The sequence below is a fragment of the Cydia amplana genome, chromosome 4 (genome assembly GCF_948474715.1).
Source record: "Cydia amplana chromosome 4, ilCydAmpl1.1, whole genome shotgun sequence".
Classification (NCBI taxonomy): Eukaryota; Metazoa; Arthropoda; class Insecta; order Lepidoptera; family Tortricidae; genus Cydia; species Cydia amplana.
Genome location: NC_086072.1, coordinates 2,065,632 through 2,082,515, shown reverse-complemented (window position 1 = coordinate 2,082,515; position 16,884 = coordinate 2,065,632). Strand labels below are relative to the sequence as shown.

General features: G+C 42.6%; 2 protein-coding genes and 1 long non-coding RNA gene across 3 annotated transcripts; 1 reads left to right on the top strand and 2 right to left on the bottom strand.

The window, feature by feature from the left end:
• Window positions 1-6,040: 6,040 nt before the first annotated feature.
• Window positions 6,041-6,400, bottom strand: LOC134647570 (uncharacterized). Its single transcript, XM_063501923.1, has one exon. It carries the CDS (start codon window positions 6,344-6,346, stop codon window positions 6,074-6,076), a length of 273 nt encoding a protein of 90 aa, XP_063357993.1. The 5' UTR covers window positions 6,347-6,400; the 3' UTR covers window positions 6,041-6,073.
• Window positions 6,401-8,466: 2,066 nt separating this feature from the next.
• Window positions 8,467-12,958, bottom strand: LOC134663066 (uncharacterized). Its single transcript, XM_063519381.1, has 3 exons — window positions 12,781-12,958; window positions 9,082-10,093; window positions 8,467-8,713 (listed from the first exon to the last, which is right to left on the bottom strand). The coding sequence occupies exons 1-3, from the start codon at window positions 12,956-12,958 to the stop codon at window positions 8,533-8,535; spliced, it is 1,371 nt and encodes a 456-aa protein (XP_063375451.1). The 3' UTR covers window positions 8,467-8,532.
• Window positions 12,535-13,004, top strand: LOC134663125 (uncharacterized). Its single transcript, XR_010098126.1, has 2 exons — window positions 12,535-12,569; window positions 12,900-13,004. It is a non-coding gene; the product is annotated as an uncharacterized LOC134663125 (long non-coding RNA).
• The last annotated feature ends 3,880 nt before the right edge of the window (window positions 13,005-16,884 follow it).

Below are 16,884 nucleotides of genomic sequence, written 5' to 3'. Positions count from 1 at the left end.
GGGCCAAATTATTAGTTGTAGGTACTCACCCTTTTTTTCTAGCCAACAAAAAGTTCCAAAGAGAATTTTCAGAAATTGCAAAGTTTTAAGGAAATGTTCTCCGTATTTTTTGTGCACTTTTATTGCCAAACCTTCTTACAGTAGTCTCGACTTATATGACATATGAATTAGACGCCAATGAGTATTATTTGCCAATGAGGAACGTAAATTTTTTATTTAAAAAAAAACATGGAATTCACCGCTTCCGGCAGACCGGCCGGAATTGCTTGATGAAAATTTAGTTGTTGAGTTACGTAAATGTTAAATGAAACAGTCGTCAACAATTAAGAACATGAGTAATAATAGGTAATTATCCTCAGTCCGAACGGGAACTTTCTAAGTGGAAACTTTCATTGTATATTTTCTTCCAGAAATTGCGGAACTTTTGTGAATGTTCTGCAACTTGCACACATTCATCAGCATGCATGAACTATAGGGGGCAGCATAGGAGCCGTCAGATTTTTGGCGCGCGGCGTAGGTAAATGTGAAGTTTTACGCGCACGGTCTAGGTATACCGCTAATAGCTAATAGGTTTATCGGCAGATAAACTGAACGCTGAAAATCATGCTAGCCTTGTAGGACGTGGTTCGCGAACACGTCGCGACATGTCGCCGCAAGAACCTCCGTCATCTCGAGCCAACTTGTCTACCTATTCGCTAAACTTGTGTCGATCCGTGTAAAAAGGGACTTACGGCCTGATTCGAACTTTAATATACCTACTACGTCAAATATTAGGTGTAGACTGTAGATACGATATGTTTGAAGATTTTTTAACCAACCCACCTATTGTCACACTTTTTCATAGCAAAAACATAGGTCCACCCCCCCCTCTTCTCTCTCCACCTGTTGCTGTGACGTAATATTTGCAGTGCATGAACCCATAGTAGGGAGGTTTCTAAAATTGGGTGGTTTTAAGGTAGGGTTGCCATATGTGTGGGGACTCAGACCGGGACATTTAAAGAAAACCGGCCAAGTGCGAGTCGGACTCGCGTTCTAAGGGTTCCGTACATTACACAATTTTTAACAATGTATTTTTTCATGTGAAACGTGAGTGAAATGTCTATAAAAAACCCGTAGGGGTAGCATCAAAAACTAAGTAATTAAGTCCGACTCACGCTTCACTGCACATTTCTAATAGGTTTTCCTGTCATCGATAGGTAAAAAACTATTTTGTGTTTTTTTTTTCAAAATTTTAGCACAGTAGTTTCGGAGATAAATTTTCCATGTGTTTAAATGACTATTCATTGACCAGTCAAGCTATCATGTAGATTCACAGGGTCAACCAGCAAAAACGCGAGCGCAGCGAGCGCGAAATTTTTTGTGACACAATTGTGAAAGCGTGTTAAAAAGGCCGGGCCGGGCCTAAAAATCTGAAGTTCCCCAGTAAGGCGAGCTTTCATGCGAGGTCGAAGCCGTGCTTCAGGATAAGCTCAGCTAGAGCATAGACGCCAACCAATGTCCATTGTATTAAAAAGCGAGACCGCAGGCCGAGCTTGGCGCAGCGAGGTCAAAGGCTAAGCTGAAGAAGAGGAGATTTGGAAGACAAACCAAAAATTTAGGTAAAAAGTGAGGCTGAAGGTCGAGCTCAGAAATCCTCACATTACTTAATAAGCCCGAAGCGTACTTATAACCAGCGCGGTGAGCTTTCATACGAAGCAAATGCCAAGCTTCTGAAACAAATGTTTATATTTGTTAAAAATTAAGTGACGTCGAAGGTCGAGCTGTAAGAAAGCAGCGCTCTAACACGAACCAATCGTCAAATGTTACTCAACCAGTACTCAACAATAATAATATGTGTCATATGTACAAGAGTTACTCGGAGGGCCAAAGTTCCATTGATGAGGTTTTAGGCCCTCGGGAGCCTGAAATTCGGGCTCTACATTACAGACTTTAAAAGCTATAAAATAACATAATTTACATAATCGTCTAATGATTGTGTGTCTGAGAAACTAATATTAGGATATTAGGTAAAAGTAGGTACCATAAAACATTTTTTTTAAATTTTGGCCATATGAAACGTAGAAATGTAGGTATATTATTATTTACTAAGTCCAGCCCCCTACTAAATAACTATGATTTTTAAACCGGGACAATTTCCTTATCGGCCGGGACACCGGGACACCGTGCTTCAAACCGGGACATGTCCCGGCGAACCGGGACGTATGGCAACCCTATTTTAAGGTGACGCTCGCTCGGATGTAAATGGGCTTTTTCTAAAATAAATATCGAAAACCCGATTCATTCAAATCTGGACGTTCTTGGGCTCATTCTACTCAGAATCGACAGCACTCTCTATTCCATTACGTCACGTTTTTAGTATGAGAAAAATTTTCACTTGTATGTAACGTGACGTAGTGGAATGTACAATTTTCATACAACATTTTGGGACATCTTTTTTTAATGGTAGGATGGAGAGTGCTGTCGATTCTGAGTAGAATGAGCCCAAGAACGTCCAGATTTGAAAGAATCGGGTTTTCGATATTTATTTTAGAAAAAGCCCAAATTAATATAATAATCGCGTCACTCACAAGGAAATTGGCAGGTTCAGCGGCGGCAAACAACCACGCCGCAACAGTAATACAGCTTTGGTTGACATTCTAACGTCACCATTACGGTATCAAAACTAAATCACATTTTAAAACGTCGAATACTCCCGGAGACCGCACCGACCAGTTTGTTAGTCGCGATAAAAACGCCGCGTGTCATTACCCGCCGTGCATTTATTATTATTAATCTTATTCGGAGAAATCGCATCGCCTGCTTCTGTGCCGAATAAAGTAATAGCTTTAAAACAGTATGCAAAGAATAATTATCGAACATCAAGCCTGTCAACTTTGGTTCCTAGCTCCAAAGAAAAAAAATAACTAGGTACCTAGTTACCTACATATCTACATTTTGTAATCTACTTGATAAAAAAAAACGGGGTACTTACGCCTCATTCAAATTCGCACGAGCGCTTATTCAATGACAGATATGACCGCTAGGCGGCGCAAGTGCGAGCAGGCGTCCGTTCCGTAGCAGTGCGCGGCAACTACTATGGCTAGACACCAAAATTGGTGTGGGCCGCATCGCATGTATACTAGTAGCGACGCGACGAAATCGCGGAGTGAGCCACGCCTGGCATTGTGCAGTAAGGACTCTTTATTAAAGAGTGTTATGGGCATGGCAAATACTTATAAGGCCGCGTCAGGGACGCACGCGATCGGGGGGGCGGCAAGCAGAAAATTAAGACTATTTATTGAAATATTTGAAATCCTTTGACTTGCCCGTCGCCGCTCGCCGCCCGCTTGCGTCCGCGGCGGCCTGACAACTCACTTAATATTACTCGTAACTTACCTACTGTTTAATTCAGTTCACTGTGACAGGACGTTCACTCATCGTGTGACATTACCTTGGATAAATGTTACGGTGTAATAATACGCCAATTTCAACCTTATCTCAAAGCAGGAAGACCTACGTTTAGCGACCTAATAAGTTGCCTGTCGAAACTCGTATCAAGTACCTAATACTTACCTACTTGAAGCTTCTATTGGAAACGCAATGCATTGGACCACAATTTGTGGACATATGTAGTTAATATGGGTAGTTGTTCTTCTGTCTAGCGCAGTAGATGACCTATTTCCGTCTCTGTCGCTCTTGCAAATTTCAGATGGAAAAATACAATTATTTACACGATTTGCGAAGTCAGAGGTGGGCTCCCAGAGGTTCCCAACCTTTTTAGCGTTGAGTCCCCTTTATGGTTTCTTTTAAAGGATTTTTTCTGGGCCCTCTTTTAATTGGTGGTCAAAACAAAAAAAAAGCGGCCAAGTGCTAGTCGGACTCGCCCATGAAGGGTTCCGTATTTAGGGGATTTATGACGTATTAAAAAAAACTATCTCGTTCAAACCAATTTTCGGTGGAAGTTTGCATGGTAATGTACATCATATATTTTTTTTTAGTTTTATCATTCTCTTATTTTAGAAGTTACGGGGGGGGGACGACGACGACGACGACACATTTTATCACTTTGGAAGTGTCTCTCGCGCTACTCAGTTTAGAAAAAAATGATATTAGAAACCTCAATATCATTTTTGAAGACCTATCCATTGATACCCCACACGTATGGGTTTGATGACAAAAAATTTTTCGAGTTTCAGTTCTAAGTATGGGGAACCCCCAAAAAAAATTTTTATTTTTTATTTTTGTGTGAAAATCTTAATGCGGTTCACAGAATGCATCTACTTACCAAGTTTCAACAGTATAGATCTTATAGTTTCGGAAAAAAGTGGCTGTGACATACGGACGGACGGACAGACAGACAGACATGACGAATCTATAAGGGTTCCGTTTTTTGCCATTTGGCTACGGAACCCTAAAAAGGAACGGATTTCATAAAACATACCTAATGGAAAATCTTTCGTAGTTCCCTCAAACGCCGCCCTAATTCGCCCACAAAAATTTTGGTCTCGGCAGCTCAGCACACCAACACCCGGACGTCTCCACAGCTAACGGGACAAAAATATACTTGGTCAGCAGCACCTACTATAAAAACTTCTCACCAACCACTTGAATTAAGCAGTAGATATTCTTCTTGCTTTCTCTGTCTTGGTTTAATAGTATCCTAAATGAGTGGTTCTTACCCAGTGGTACGCAGACCACTGGTGGTCTCTGAAGGGGTCCGGAGATTTATAAATTGAACAACCTTTTAAGGCATAAATTGTTATAGCCTATGACTCATAGGTAGTTGTTATTCCAATATTTAAGAATTTCGGAAAAAACACCAGTTTTAGATATTTAGAAACATTTAATTAAAAAAATTATGTAATATACTTTGCCATTGCCTAAAAATTTTGGTATGACATATTTACAATCTAACCACATAATGGTTTTGTGGTATTAATGGTTCTAATACAAAGTTTGAAAGTTCACAATGTTGTTGCTATTGCAATATTATAAATAAATAAATATTCTAATAAGTTGAAATACTTCACCCACCTTCCAAATACCAGAAATTGATTTTTCTTGAGCTTAAGAAGGTGCCTGATGCTAAGGCATGTTTATTTAATGATATAGGAGGTAAACTCGCAGGCAAAATGCCTGATGTTAAGCACTGGGGTAGGCAACTGCCCCTTTTTCTATGAGATTTGGCATCCAGGGCATTAAAAAAACAAAAATTTGACACAATTCTAGGGATTGACAGGGCAAGCTATGATGGCGCAACCGGCCAACCCCATAACACTAACTCTTTTCTTGAAGTACTTTTTTATTCTACCGAGTATGAAAATAGTTAAACGAGAAGTAGCCTTTTGTCTTTTTATTGAGTTAGTTTACTACCCAATACAAAGCAACATATTAAATACAAAAAGTAGTCATTAACAATCATTTTAACACTTACAAAATTACCTATATTACTCTTTACATAGTAACCATAGAACTTATGAAACTGTACATGTAAGTCCTGTACCCCTAAGCTTTCATTTTATTACAAATACAAATACAAAATACAAATATTTTATTAATAACAAAAGGTTACAAGTCATCGGGATAGTGGGTACATTCTGTACATTATGTTTTGTAAATTACTATTATAAAATTACAAATTGTATAGGCAATTATTGATTTTAATTATTAATTCATTACAAGAATTCAAATTATAAAACTAACATTAACAATAATATTATTTATGTCATTATAGGTAGGTTAAAGTATTCTCCATAATCATATTACCCAGATAAGATCAACATGGGTATAACCGGCCTTCATAAGTGGGCCTGTTTAGATATTGATTAGTGTTTACTGTCAGTTGATAGATGTGCCAGTAGCAAATGTATAAAATCACAATAAACACTACTCATTGTCTAAACAGCCCCAATGTGCAGACCAGTTACACTTATCCCGCAGGAACACTTACCCGTATTGAGCTTACTAACATTACTGTTTGAATGCGCAATGTACTACACTTGGTTTTGTAGGGCTTTAGTCATAAATAGTATCATTGGGCTCAATTAAACAGTCATTTAGTATCTAGGATATACTAACGTAAAACCACTTATAATTACTTCGCAGGCACCGGCGCCGTGGGTGCAGCAGCCGCCCGCTGCTGCGCCGCCGACAGCTGCGGCGTGTCCGTCGCCAAGGACCTGAGCTGCTTCTCAGCCACAGCGTTCACCATCTTCGTAACATTCGCCTTCATTTTGTTCCTCTCGAGAGCCGTCGCCTTGCTCTTAACTGGAGCGTTAGGCCGCTTGGTCACGGCTTTGCCTTTCGCTTTCTTGTTTTTCGCGCCCGCTGGCAGCTTGCTTTTTACTTTTAGCTTGCCTTGGGCCATTTTGGTTTAAAATTAATGCGACGTAAATTTGCTTAAAAGCGTGTTTTGAGAAACGTGCATTTGAGTCATTTGACGTTTGTTTGACGTTGACGTTTCGAGACTTTGACAGTTGTGTTTCGTTCGGAAATGATGAGCATGGTGAGTATGTTCGAGATATATTTAAAAAAGCTAATTTTATTCCAGGGTATTATACTTGGTCAAACAGATCTTGACAGTAGAAAAAGGCGGCAAATTTGAAAAATGTAGGCGCGAAGGGATATCATCCTATAGAAAATTTGAATTTCACGCCTTTTTTTACTGACAAGATTTGGTTATAGTATTGCGGGGTGGCAGATATACCTGGTCAACCAGATCTTGACAGTAGAAAAAGGCGGCAAATTTGAAAAATGTAGGCGCGAAGGGATATCGTCCCATAGAAAATTAACTAGCGGCCCGCCCCGGCTTCGCACGGGTTAACAAATTATACATAAACCTTCTTCTTGAATAACTCTATCTATTAAAAAAAAAGCGGCCAAGTGCGAGTCGGACTCGCCCATGAAGGTTTCCGTATTTAGGGGATTTATGACGTATTAAAAAAAAACTACTTATTAGATCTCGTTCAAACCAATTTTCGGTGGAAGTTTGCATGGTAATGTACATCATATATTTTTTTTAGTTTTATCATTCTCTTATTTTAAAAGTTACAGGGGGGGGGGGGGACACACATTTTACCACTTTGGAAGTGTCTCTCGCGCAAACTATTCAGTTTAGAAAAAAATGATATTAGAAACCTCAATATCATTTTTGAAGACCTATCCATAGATATCCCACACGTATGGGTTTGATGAAAAAAAAATTTTGAGTTTCAGTTGTAAGTATGGGGAAACCCCAAATTTTTTTTTCTATTTTTGTGTGAAAATCTTAATGCGGTTCACAGAATACATCTACTTACCAAGTTTCAACAGTATAGTTCTTATAGTTTCGGAGAAAAGTGGCTGTGACATACGGACGGACAGACAGACAGACAGACGGACATGACGAATCTATAAGGGTTCCGTTTTTTTCCATTTGGCTAAGGAACCCTAAAAACCGCATCAAAATCCGTTGCGTAGTTTTAAAGATCTAAGCATACAGACAGACAGACAGACAGCGGGAAGCGACTTTGTTTTATACTATGTAGTGATAACTAGGAGAAATGAAGCTAGTACTAGTACCTGACTTGGTGCTGCAGAAAGGGTGCAATTTGCTTTCTTATCTGATTTTATATACTTAAGCAACTATCAGTACTTTTGCCTTCCGCTTGCTGCATTGATTCTACAGTCTACACCTGTTACATCAGTGAGGAGGGCTTACATTACAGGGATAATAAATGAAATGACAACAACATTTTCATAGACTTTTACTCTTAATCGACTGTTGCAGTATATGAATTCGAGTTTCAAGTTAAGAAATATACATAATATATAATATCTAAATATATTTTATGTACAGATAAATAGAAAAGTAGTCGAGTATAATAATTGGCTATCGATAGATCGAGCGGCGAGAGTGCAGGCGACCGGAAGCGGTGCGGACGAGGGCGCACCCCGCCTTAAAACGTCTAGAAAAATAGATAAATCGCTCAAAAACGTCAGAGTCAGTCGAAAAGGATAGAGAGCAGAGCGGGCGGAGAAGCGACAACGAGCAACGCCATCTAGCGGCGTTTACGCGTACTCGGTACAACGAGTGTCGCTATCTAGCGGTGTTCACGCGTACTCGGTACATACAGTGAGCTGCGAAATTGCATGGGGAAATTATGAATGAATTCATTGATAAAGTCGCCATGCACTTTTGCGGCTGATGGTACAACGAGTGTCGCCATCTAGCGGCGTTCACGCGTACTCGGTACAACGAGTGTCGCTATCTAGCGGTGTTCACGCGTACTCGGTACATACAGTGAGCTGCGAAATTGCATGGGGAAATTATGAATGAATTCATTGATAAAGTCGCCATGCACTTTTGCGGCTGATGGTACAACGAGTGTCGCCATCTAGCGGTGTTCACGCGTACTCGGTACATACAGTGAGCTGCGAAATTGCATGGGGAAATTATGAATGAATTCATTGATAAAGTCGCCATGCACTTTTGCGGCTGATGGTACAACGAGTGTCGCCATCTAGTGGCGTTCACGTGTACTCGGTATAACGAGTGTCGCCATGTAGCGGTGTTCACGCGTACTCGGTGTCGGTGGAGAGGGAGCGCTCTGCGGGGGAGCGGCGCCCCTCGCCCTCGGGCGGGGGCGCGCCCTCCGCGCCCGCCTGCGCCTGGGCATACGCCAAGCTCTTCTGGTAACTGAACAGCTGCCGCTCTAGAGAGTAGTTCTCCGCTTGAAGAGCAGTGATTTCGCGTCTGTGGGCAAAAAAAATGGAAGTTGAGCTAAGTAAAGTAGTTCAAAATTCAAAGCTTGAAGAGAGAGAAGGTACCTTCTCTACCTACAGTCCTACAGTGGACTTTTTGTACGAGCATTTGAGCTTTTTACATAAGCGGAAGGTTTTTAATTCCATTTGTTTGAAAGATACTTCCGCTAAGCATAAGTTCGTTAAAAGTTCGTAAACATTCAGAAACCTACATATGAAATTCTTCGTGCTTATTAGCGTCCCTACTTTATATTCCTCATTCAATTCATCTGGCAATTTGACTAATGCACTGAAAATTTTATCATTCTACAAATTAACAGTAATGAAAAGAAGAAACTTTTAAAGTTAACAATAACTCACCTCATCTGATGCGCCTGAAGACGACAAAGATCATCATAGATATGGTAAGTAGCCTGAAACAGTAGATACGTCTCGCCCCACTCGAGCCGAACGCGAAGCTCACCGCCCGCGTGCAAGAAAGGACACCCAGGGTGCGAGATCTCCTCAACGCGGAGCGCCGTCTCCATCATTAGGCCTTCGTCGGCGCTGTCCTGGGCGTAGTAGTGAGAGAAGGGAGCCCCGGGGAGTTCTTCAGCGTCTGACTCCCCGGCTGCTGGATTTGCGCGCACCAACCACGCAGACCAGCTCACGTAGCGCAAATGGTTGCGTGGCACGTTGTGCACGTCTCGATAAAGCATGTGAAGTCGCACAGTGTCAGAGTGCGTGTCGCAGCGGAGAGCCCATGCTTGCTTGTCACGGTCATAGCATGTTACTGCTCGGCCCGCCGCCGCTACTGAAAGATCAGCTAAAGCGCGGGCGTGGATCAGCTCCACAGTCAACCGCAGGCCTTTGTGTACAGGGCGAGGTGGAGGCCGTGGCGTCCAAGGTGGTGTCCTTCCCTCAGCATCACAGACGGTTTCCAGAACGCCGGATTGCACTCTTCTTTCGCCCTCACCTAGAGCCAGCGCGTATCTGACGCGGCATTGCTGTCCTTCTCCTGAAAGTCGCACAAGTCTGAGTGACAACGGTTCCTTGGTCCATCCGTTTACGGCGACGGTCCAATCGAAACCAGCGAAGGCGATAGGCGGAGTGTCGATGCGCGGCGCCCTGAGTTCACAGGAGTAGAAAGTGCGGACGCGAGACATGCAGAGTTCGAGTTGGAACTCGCCGCGAGCGTCCGCGAATTTCGAGTTAAGTTCGGCGAGGGTGACGCAGCGGCCGCGGCCCTGCGCCGCGCAGCCCGAGCTGAAGCGGACCTGCTTGCCCGAGAAGCCCTCATTCGCGGTGAAGTGGTCGCGACTGAGGAGTGTGAAGGTGAAGTCGACGTAGACGCGCATGCCCTCGCACGCGCCGCGCCATACCAGGTATACGCCTGTCGAAGAAAAACTACATATGAGGAGGATGTGCTACCTAAGTATTTAGTTTAGATGAATCAAAGTGAATTACATCGATTCGTGGGCTCACTATAGAATAGAATAGAATATAAGCCGTGCTCGTCTCGCTCGCGCTAGATAGGTACCTACCTACAAAAGAAATGCACTCGCGATGAATAACTAAATGGCGTCATTTAGATATCAAAATGTAGGTAACTTTTAATTGGCCACCACGTGTGTTTTATTATTTGGATGCCTTGTAAATGTTTGCCATTTGTTTATCATATCATCTAGTAACTTTGTCCTTCAATGAAAGTCAACTGCGGTGCAAAATGCTCATAACAACCAGCCAACCATCTAAGGCGACTATCTTTCCAGCCAAGTTTGATCAAGTTCGTAATGAAGTCGTTAATTCATATTACGAGGGCAATACTCGTAGTCTGGTGCTCGGATGGCTTTTTAGACAAATATTACTCCCTCCCGGGAATAGAGTTTGCCAAGTTAGCGGACCGCGAAGTCCGTGAACGGTAGGCGTTTCATTATAATTTCTAATTCTTCGACGTAACTAGGTTTGTATTTGGTACCCAAGAGATTGGTAGTTATTTCTGAACATTTTAACCGATTCGTTTATCAGGTTTATTGTACTTTATCGTAGCACACATTAGTAGTTAAATTCAAAACAAGTGCTTAGAATCTGTCTAAGCTAATTCAGCACATAGGTACTTCGATGTTTACGGTAACACTCCATCCGAACTTTGTCATTGCAAAATCGGTGCAGACTGGTCCAACTTAGAAATCTTTACAGGCATTTTTACAAGCTTTTTTAAACTTGCAAACATTTTAGACCCACATCCCATTATTCGATTGAGCTGAAACGTGAAGTACATATTACAGAATGTAAGTTGGGTGTGGCAATGCAATAATTATGGTGTCGTCGAGGTGATCTGATGATGGACACAGGAGGTGGCAATAGGCACTCTGTGATAAAACAACGAAACTTATAGTCGGAGAGCTAGCCACGGAAATAGGTATGCAGGTAGCTCTTAGATTATTAATTGTGTTTGGGTCTATTAGAATTTTCTCGATGAGTATTAGTTGCCTGTTGGACAAAAAGTAGAATCAGCGATAAAAACTTGCATAAAAACCATTTTTTTGACAAAAACATATCTAAATACACCACATTATAGTTTTTGCCAGAAAACCTGCAGTTTAAACGTAAGTTTAACGACGAAACTATCGGACAGTTTTACTTAACAGGACTTTATGTATTAACAGCCATGCCATTCACCCGGAAACAACCCGGTACTAAGTTATATGGATACTACGACAACTCAGTAAATTTTAATAGGCGTTTCACTTTAATATCGTCTCATGTAAGTGCCATAAAATGAGTGTCAAATGGGTGCTTCAACTGAACGGTAATATTCGTAGAACTCAACGACCTAACAGTAATTTTAAAGGTAATGTAATTAAAATGTAAACTGTGGAATTATAGCTGGTCAAGCAAATCTTGTCAGTAAAAAAGGCACGAAATTCAAATTTTCTATGGGACTACATCCCTTCGCGCCTACATTTTTCAAATTTGCCGCCTTTTTCTACTGGCAAGATCTGCTTGACCAAGTATAACTGTTACCCGCAGTATTTCTGGACCGATACGTGAGATACGTCCATCAAACGAAATTTATCAAAAAATATTTTTTTGCTTCTTTTCGCTCTCCTGCAAACCAATGTAAGTGGCGTATGGCACAAACGTATTAGCACCCGGCGGAAAGACAATTAGGCTAGTTAAAAAAGTATTTCCACTTTACATTCCTCGTTATTTTGCATAGATAGTTTTTATACCTAATAAGTCCGTCCTTACCTAGTGAAGCGTCAGCGGGGCGATTGAAAGCAACCGCCCATCTCTGATGTGCGCACCCGAAGTCTTTGCTCGTCACATCCCGGTCTGGTTCTCTTGTGGCACTGCGCGTGACCACAAAGGTGAACACGTGCTGTCACCACTAGGCCCTGCATTGTCGCTTCTTACCTAGCGAAGCGTCAGCGGAGCGATTGAAAGCGACCGCCCATTTCTGATGCGCGCACCCGAAGCCTTTGCTCGTCACATCACGGCCTGGTTCTCTTGTGGCACTGCACGTGACCACAAAGGTGAACACGTCCTGTGACCACTTAGCCCTGCATTGTCCCTTCTTACCTAGTGAAGCATCAGCGGAGCGATTGAAAGCAACCGCCCATCTCTGATGCGTGCACCCAAAGTCTTTGCTCGTCACATCACGGTCTGGTTCTCTTGTGGCACTGCACGTGACCACAAAGGTGAACACGTCCTGTGACCACTTAGCCCTGCATTGTCCCTTCTTACCTAGTGAAGCGTCAGCGGAGCGATTGAAAGCAACCACCCATCTCTGATGCGTGCACCCAAAGTCTTTGCTCGTCACATCGCGGTCTGGTTCTCTAGTGGCACTGCGCGTGACCACAAAGGTGAACACGTGCTGTCACCACTAGGCCCTGCATTGTCGCTTTTTACCTAGTGAAGCGTCAGCGGAGCGATTGAAAGCAACCGCCCATCTCTGATGCGCGCACCCGAAGTCTTTGCTCGTCACATCACGGTCTGGTTCTCTTGTGGCACTGCGCGTGACCACGAAGGTGAACACGTGCTGTCACCACTAGGCCCTGCATTGTCGCTTCTTACCTAGTGAAGCGTCAGCGGAGCGATTGAAAGCGACCGCCCATCTCTGATGCGCGCACCCGAAGTCTTTGCTCGTCACATCACGGTCTGGTTCTCTAGTGGCACTGCGCGTGACCACGAAGGTGAACACATGCGTGTCGCCGCGGTCGCGCAGGCGCGTGGCGCGGTACAGCAGCGCCATACGGCCGACGCGCCCCGCCGCTACACGCGCGCCGGCCCCGCCTGCCTGGAAACAAGGAGAAAATTTACATAAATAAATACTGTAGCACAATCTTGCACAAATTACACCTAGTCTTCACAGCAGCTCAATAAAGATTGTGTTAAGGATGACTCATGCTAGACCCGGCCGTGGCCGGGCCTGAGATTCCGGCGCTTCGTTTACTATGGAAAGCACCACGTGATCACCGATCAGCCGTCATAGAAAATGACATGTCGGATGCCTCGGCCGGGCCCTGGCCCGGTCTAGCGTGAGTCATTCTTTATGGCGTAGATAAATAAGTAAGCTTACTATCTCTAAGGTTATGGGTACTAGACGACGATATATCGATCCGATCCGATATCGATATCATTTGATATTTACCAGTCTCTTTTCAGCAGTGAACGCATATCCTGCTTTTCAGTCAAAAATATCACGACGAAACCGAAGAACAGTAGCGACGTAAAAACTAACAGTTATTCTTTCCGAGCGGGGCGTGAGCGTTTTATATGTAAAAGCGACGCGCCGCGCTCACGCCCCGCCCGGAAAACGCGCCTGTGTGACGAAGCCTTTAGTGTGTTTTATGTGGTACACAAATAGATGTTCAGGTAGCGTTTTTCCGTGATCCCTTGAGCTTCCGAGCCATAAAATGTGATCGATAGCTATTAACGCACTTTATTACCCCAAAGAATGACCAGTAACCTACGTGTTCAAAGCTAATAACGGGAATACGTCGCGAAAGGTGGAATTTAACGGGTGCCCGGGTCGTAAAAGGGGAGTTTTTTCCGCAATTTGGAAATTCAGTGATTAAGTATCGCCTATCTATTTTTTATGAATGGTATATGATTACTGATGTACCATCAGAAAGTTTCTGAAACTGCGAAGTTTCTACGCGGAAACATTTTGGAAAATTATCATTTTTATTTTGTGTTAGTCTCTGTTCATTTCCAAAATTAAAGTTGACTTTGTTTCCTGTAAAAAAATCCTGAAATATCGGAGAACTTTATCAACTTTTCGGACATTTTCCGTAATATGCACATCCTTAGGTATATATGATAGAACTATTTTTATCCCACGAGAATATCGTAGGCGCTTTGAATTGACAGCCACCAAAATAGCACTACAGTACCTCTGATGTACACAGTACACAGCCAAAACAATATCTGTAATAAGTATTATCTAATACATAAGTAATAGCCGTGAATCGTGATAGGACTCGTTCTTCGTAGCAATTTTGAATCTAAAAAATTCTTGGTTGAATGCATTCAAGGCGTGTTCGCTAACAAAATTGGAGTGGAAAACCTGGTAGCCCAACACACTTTACATATGTCAGTCGGCCGTATGAGTTTCCTCATACAGACTAAAAGGATATAATCTTATAGGATTTGGAAGGCGCATACGGCCTTTTTGTGTCAGTAACACAGCAGTAAAATGAGGAAAAAATGCGGGCATGAAATTCTCCTTAGGGCATAACAATAAATTTAAGCTGGGGAGGTAACGCTATTACAGACGTCCATTTGACAGGTATTAAAGCTTTATGTTCAGTCGCCATCAGATATATGGGTGCGGTCAAGGCGCTCACAAATATCTGTACACGCCTTTATTGTCAAGGGGTTAGAGTGCGTGTTCAGATATTCTGAACACCTTGGCCGCTCCGATATATCTGGTGGCGACTGTACTTAGGTCATTAGGTTATGTTAGTAGTAGTAGTAGAGTGTTTATTTATTTTTTCTTGTTTGTAAAGATTTTTTGTATCAGTAGGTACGGCTACCACGAGCTTGACACTGACATATTCGCTAGCCTATGCGTATGTTACTTTCTGATGCATCTCGTTCGTGCCTACTGGTATATTAGTGCGAGCGAGATGTATAGAAAGTAAGTTACGCAGTCGTTAGTGAATATGTCAGTGTCAAGCTCGTGGTAGCCGTACAGGGCAGTGTTAAATAAGCGTACCGCAGTTTATGGGCGCTTGCGCTTTGCTGCCCCCGTAGACAACATGCCAATCGCTAACGCTCCGTAGCGAACGAAACGCAACTGTCACTGTCACACTAATATGGAAGAGTGATAGAGAGACACAAAGCGATTCGATGGTGAAGCGATAGCGATTGTCACCTTGGCTAGGCCGCCTGGGACCCGATTTTTGAAATTCGACCGCTCGATTTCGTGTAAGTATTTCGTTCAGTAATATCTCCACTACTAGGCATGTAAATGCTACTAATAAAATTGAAAACGAGTGGTCAATACCACTAGATTCCTAATTTCTATCGCTCGTATTTCAACAATCAGCATTTCGCCGTTTTCCACCGATTTTCGAGTGACGAAATCGAGCGATCGAAATTCATAAATCGGCCCCCTGGCTCTTTATAAGTAGGCACAGTCAGGTAGCTACGATATTAACATTGAATTGTGCGCCGTGATGAATATTCGTCACCAGCCCATTGCAATATAGCAAATTCCGGGATAGACGGTTCGGGTATTAATTAAGGTTGACACCGCCCGCCTATGCCCTTGATTGGAATTTGCTCAGAGGGCAAAATAATCAACTAAGATATGGAACAAAATTGAGCATTTATTTTTATTGACGGATCTAAGCATAAGCAGCCAATTCTTTTCGGAAACAAGTGTGTCGAGACATTACAACTTCCTGCCTCGCGCAACTAAACTTTGATTGAACTGTCGCCCGCGGTATATCTGGATCGGATACGACCTTTAAACCTTCAAGAAAAAGCGTACTCCCATCTTAAAGGTCAACAAAGCACTTACAACCCATCGTGCTAATTTTGATACACGGCAAGCGAAAATTTTCAAAATTGAACGTAGCGAGTGGTTCGAAAAGTTAAACAAACTTTGCTACCGAGTGCAATAGGTACAATTTTTTTCACCACGCAAAGGTTTAAGGAAAATATAGTTAGGTACTTAATGTAAAACATTACAAATCAAATCCGAATGCTGCTGAAGATCGAATTTCAAGTTTTAAAAGCATTAAATTAGGAACATCTACATTACTTGAATAGATTGAATTGAATGTATATCGTAGATCAGCATCAGCTTATCCTCACATCAAGATACGGCTCAACGGAACCTAAGTCAGAAAAATATCCATCTATACCTCCTAAACGGCGCAAACGTATCCCAAATATTTCACCTTACATTACACTTTCCTTTCGTATCTGCACTCGCCTCTATCAACATGCGGTACGTGGAAACGTTCTCGAATGTACTAGAATCTTCGGATTCAAGTGACATGGCCCTAATAACTCGGATGCCAGGCAATCCGGAGTGCAAGCGTATTCGACGCCTCGCGGAGCCGAAGGTGTAACCTACGTGCAAGAATTCGGGCGCAATATTGAACATTTACTTTCGGAGGCTCTTATGTAAGTACGGCTCGAATTTGGACTTTATTTTTTGGGTGCGACTGTCGTATTTGGGATGCAGGGGTTAAGTAAGATGTGAGGTTGGTAACCACTCGATATATTGCCGTGCGGCATCCACAGGCGCTTGGTATACATCGATAAACGAGCACTCGTTTAGAGAACCAGTAAAATACGACCTTCATTCGTAAAAACTATGCATACAGTACGATGGTTTTTCAGGCTTGGCTTAATCTGTTAACCAAAGGCAAAGGGTGGCTTGCTTTCTGAGTGAGAAAAAAGTAAGACCTTTAAAAAAGCAATTATAGGACAAGGTAACTGGTAAGTATAATCTATAAGTTTAGTATCGCAACTCATTCGGAGATAACGGTTTTGGGTGATTAAGAACGATTGGGCTTCCGATGTAGAACTGAATTTTAACAATATATCATTATCTTCCTCGCGTTGTCCCGGCATTTTGCCATGGCTCACGGGAGTCTTGACAACTAATCCCAGGAATTGGCGTGGGATTGAATTGTAACAATATATATTTAAAAAAAA

What these genes read in the sequence shown, in the direction of transcription:
- LOC134647570 (XM_063501923.1), bottom strand. Translation starts at nt 6,346, where the DNA reads ATGGCCCAAGGCAAGCTAAAAGTAAAAAGCAAGCTGCCAGCGGGCGCG.
- LOC134663066 (XM_063519381.1), bottom strand. Translation starts at nt 12,958, where the DNA reads ATGGCGCTGCTGTACCGCGCCACGCGCCTGCGCGACCGCGGCGACACG. An exon ending in CTCCGCTGACGCTTCACTAG is followed by an intron (nt 10,094 to 12,780) that starts GTAAGAAGCGAC and finishes TTTCTTCGACAG; the next exon opens with GCGTATACCTGGTATGGCGC. An exon ending in CTTCAGGCGCATCAGATGAG is followed by an intron (nt 8,714 to 9,081) that starts GTGAGTTATTGT and finishes TTTTGCCCACAG; the next exon opens with ACGCGAAATCACTGCTCTTC.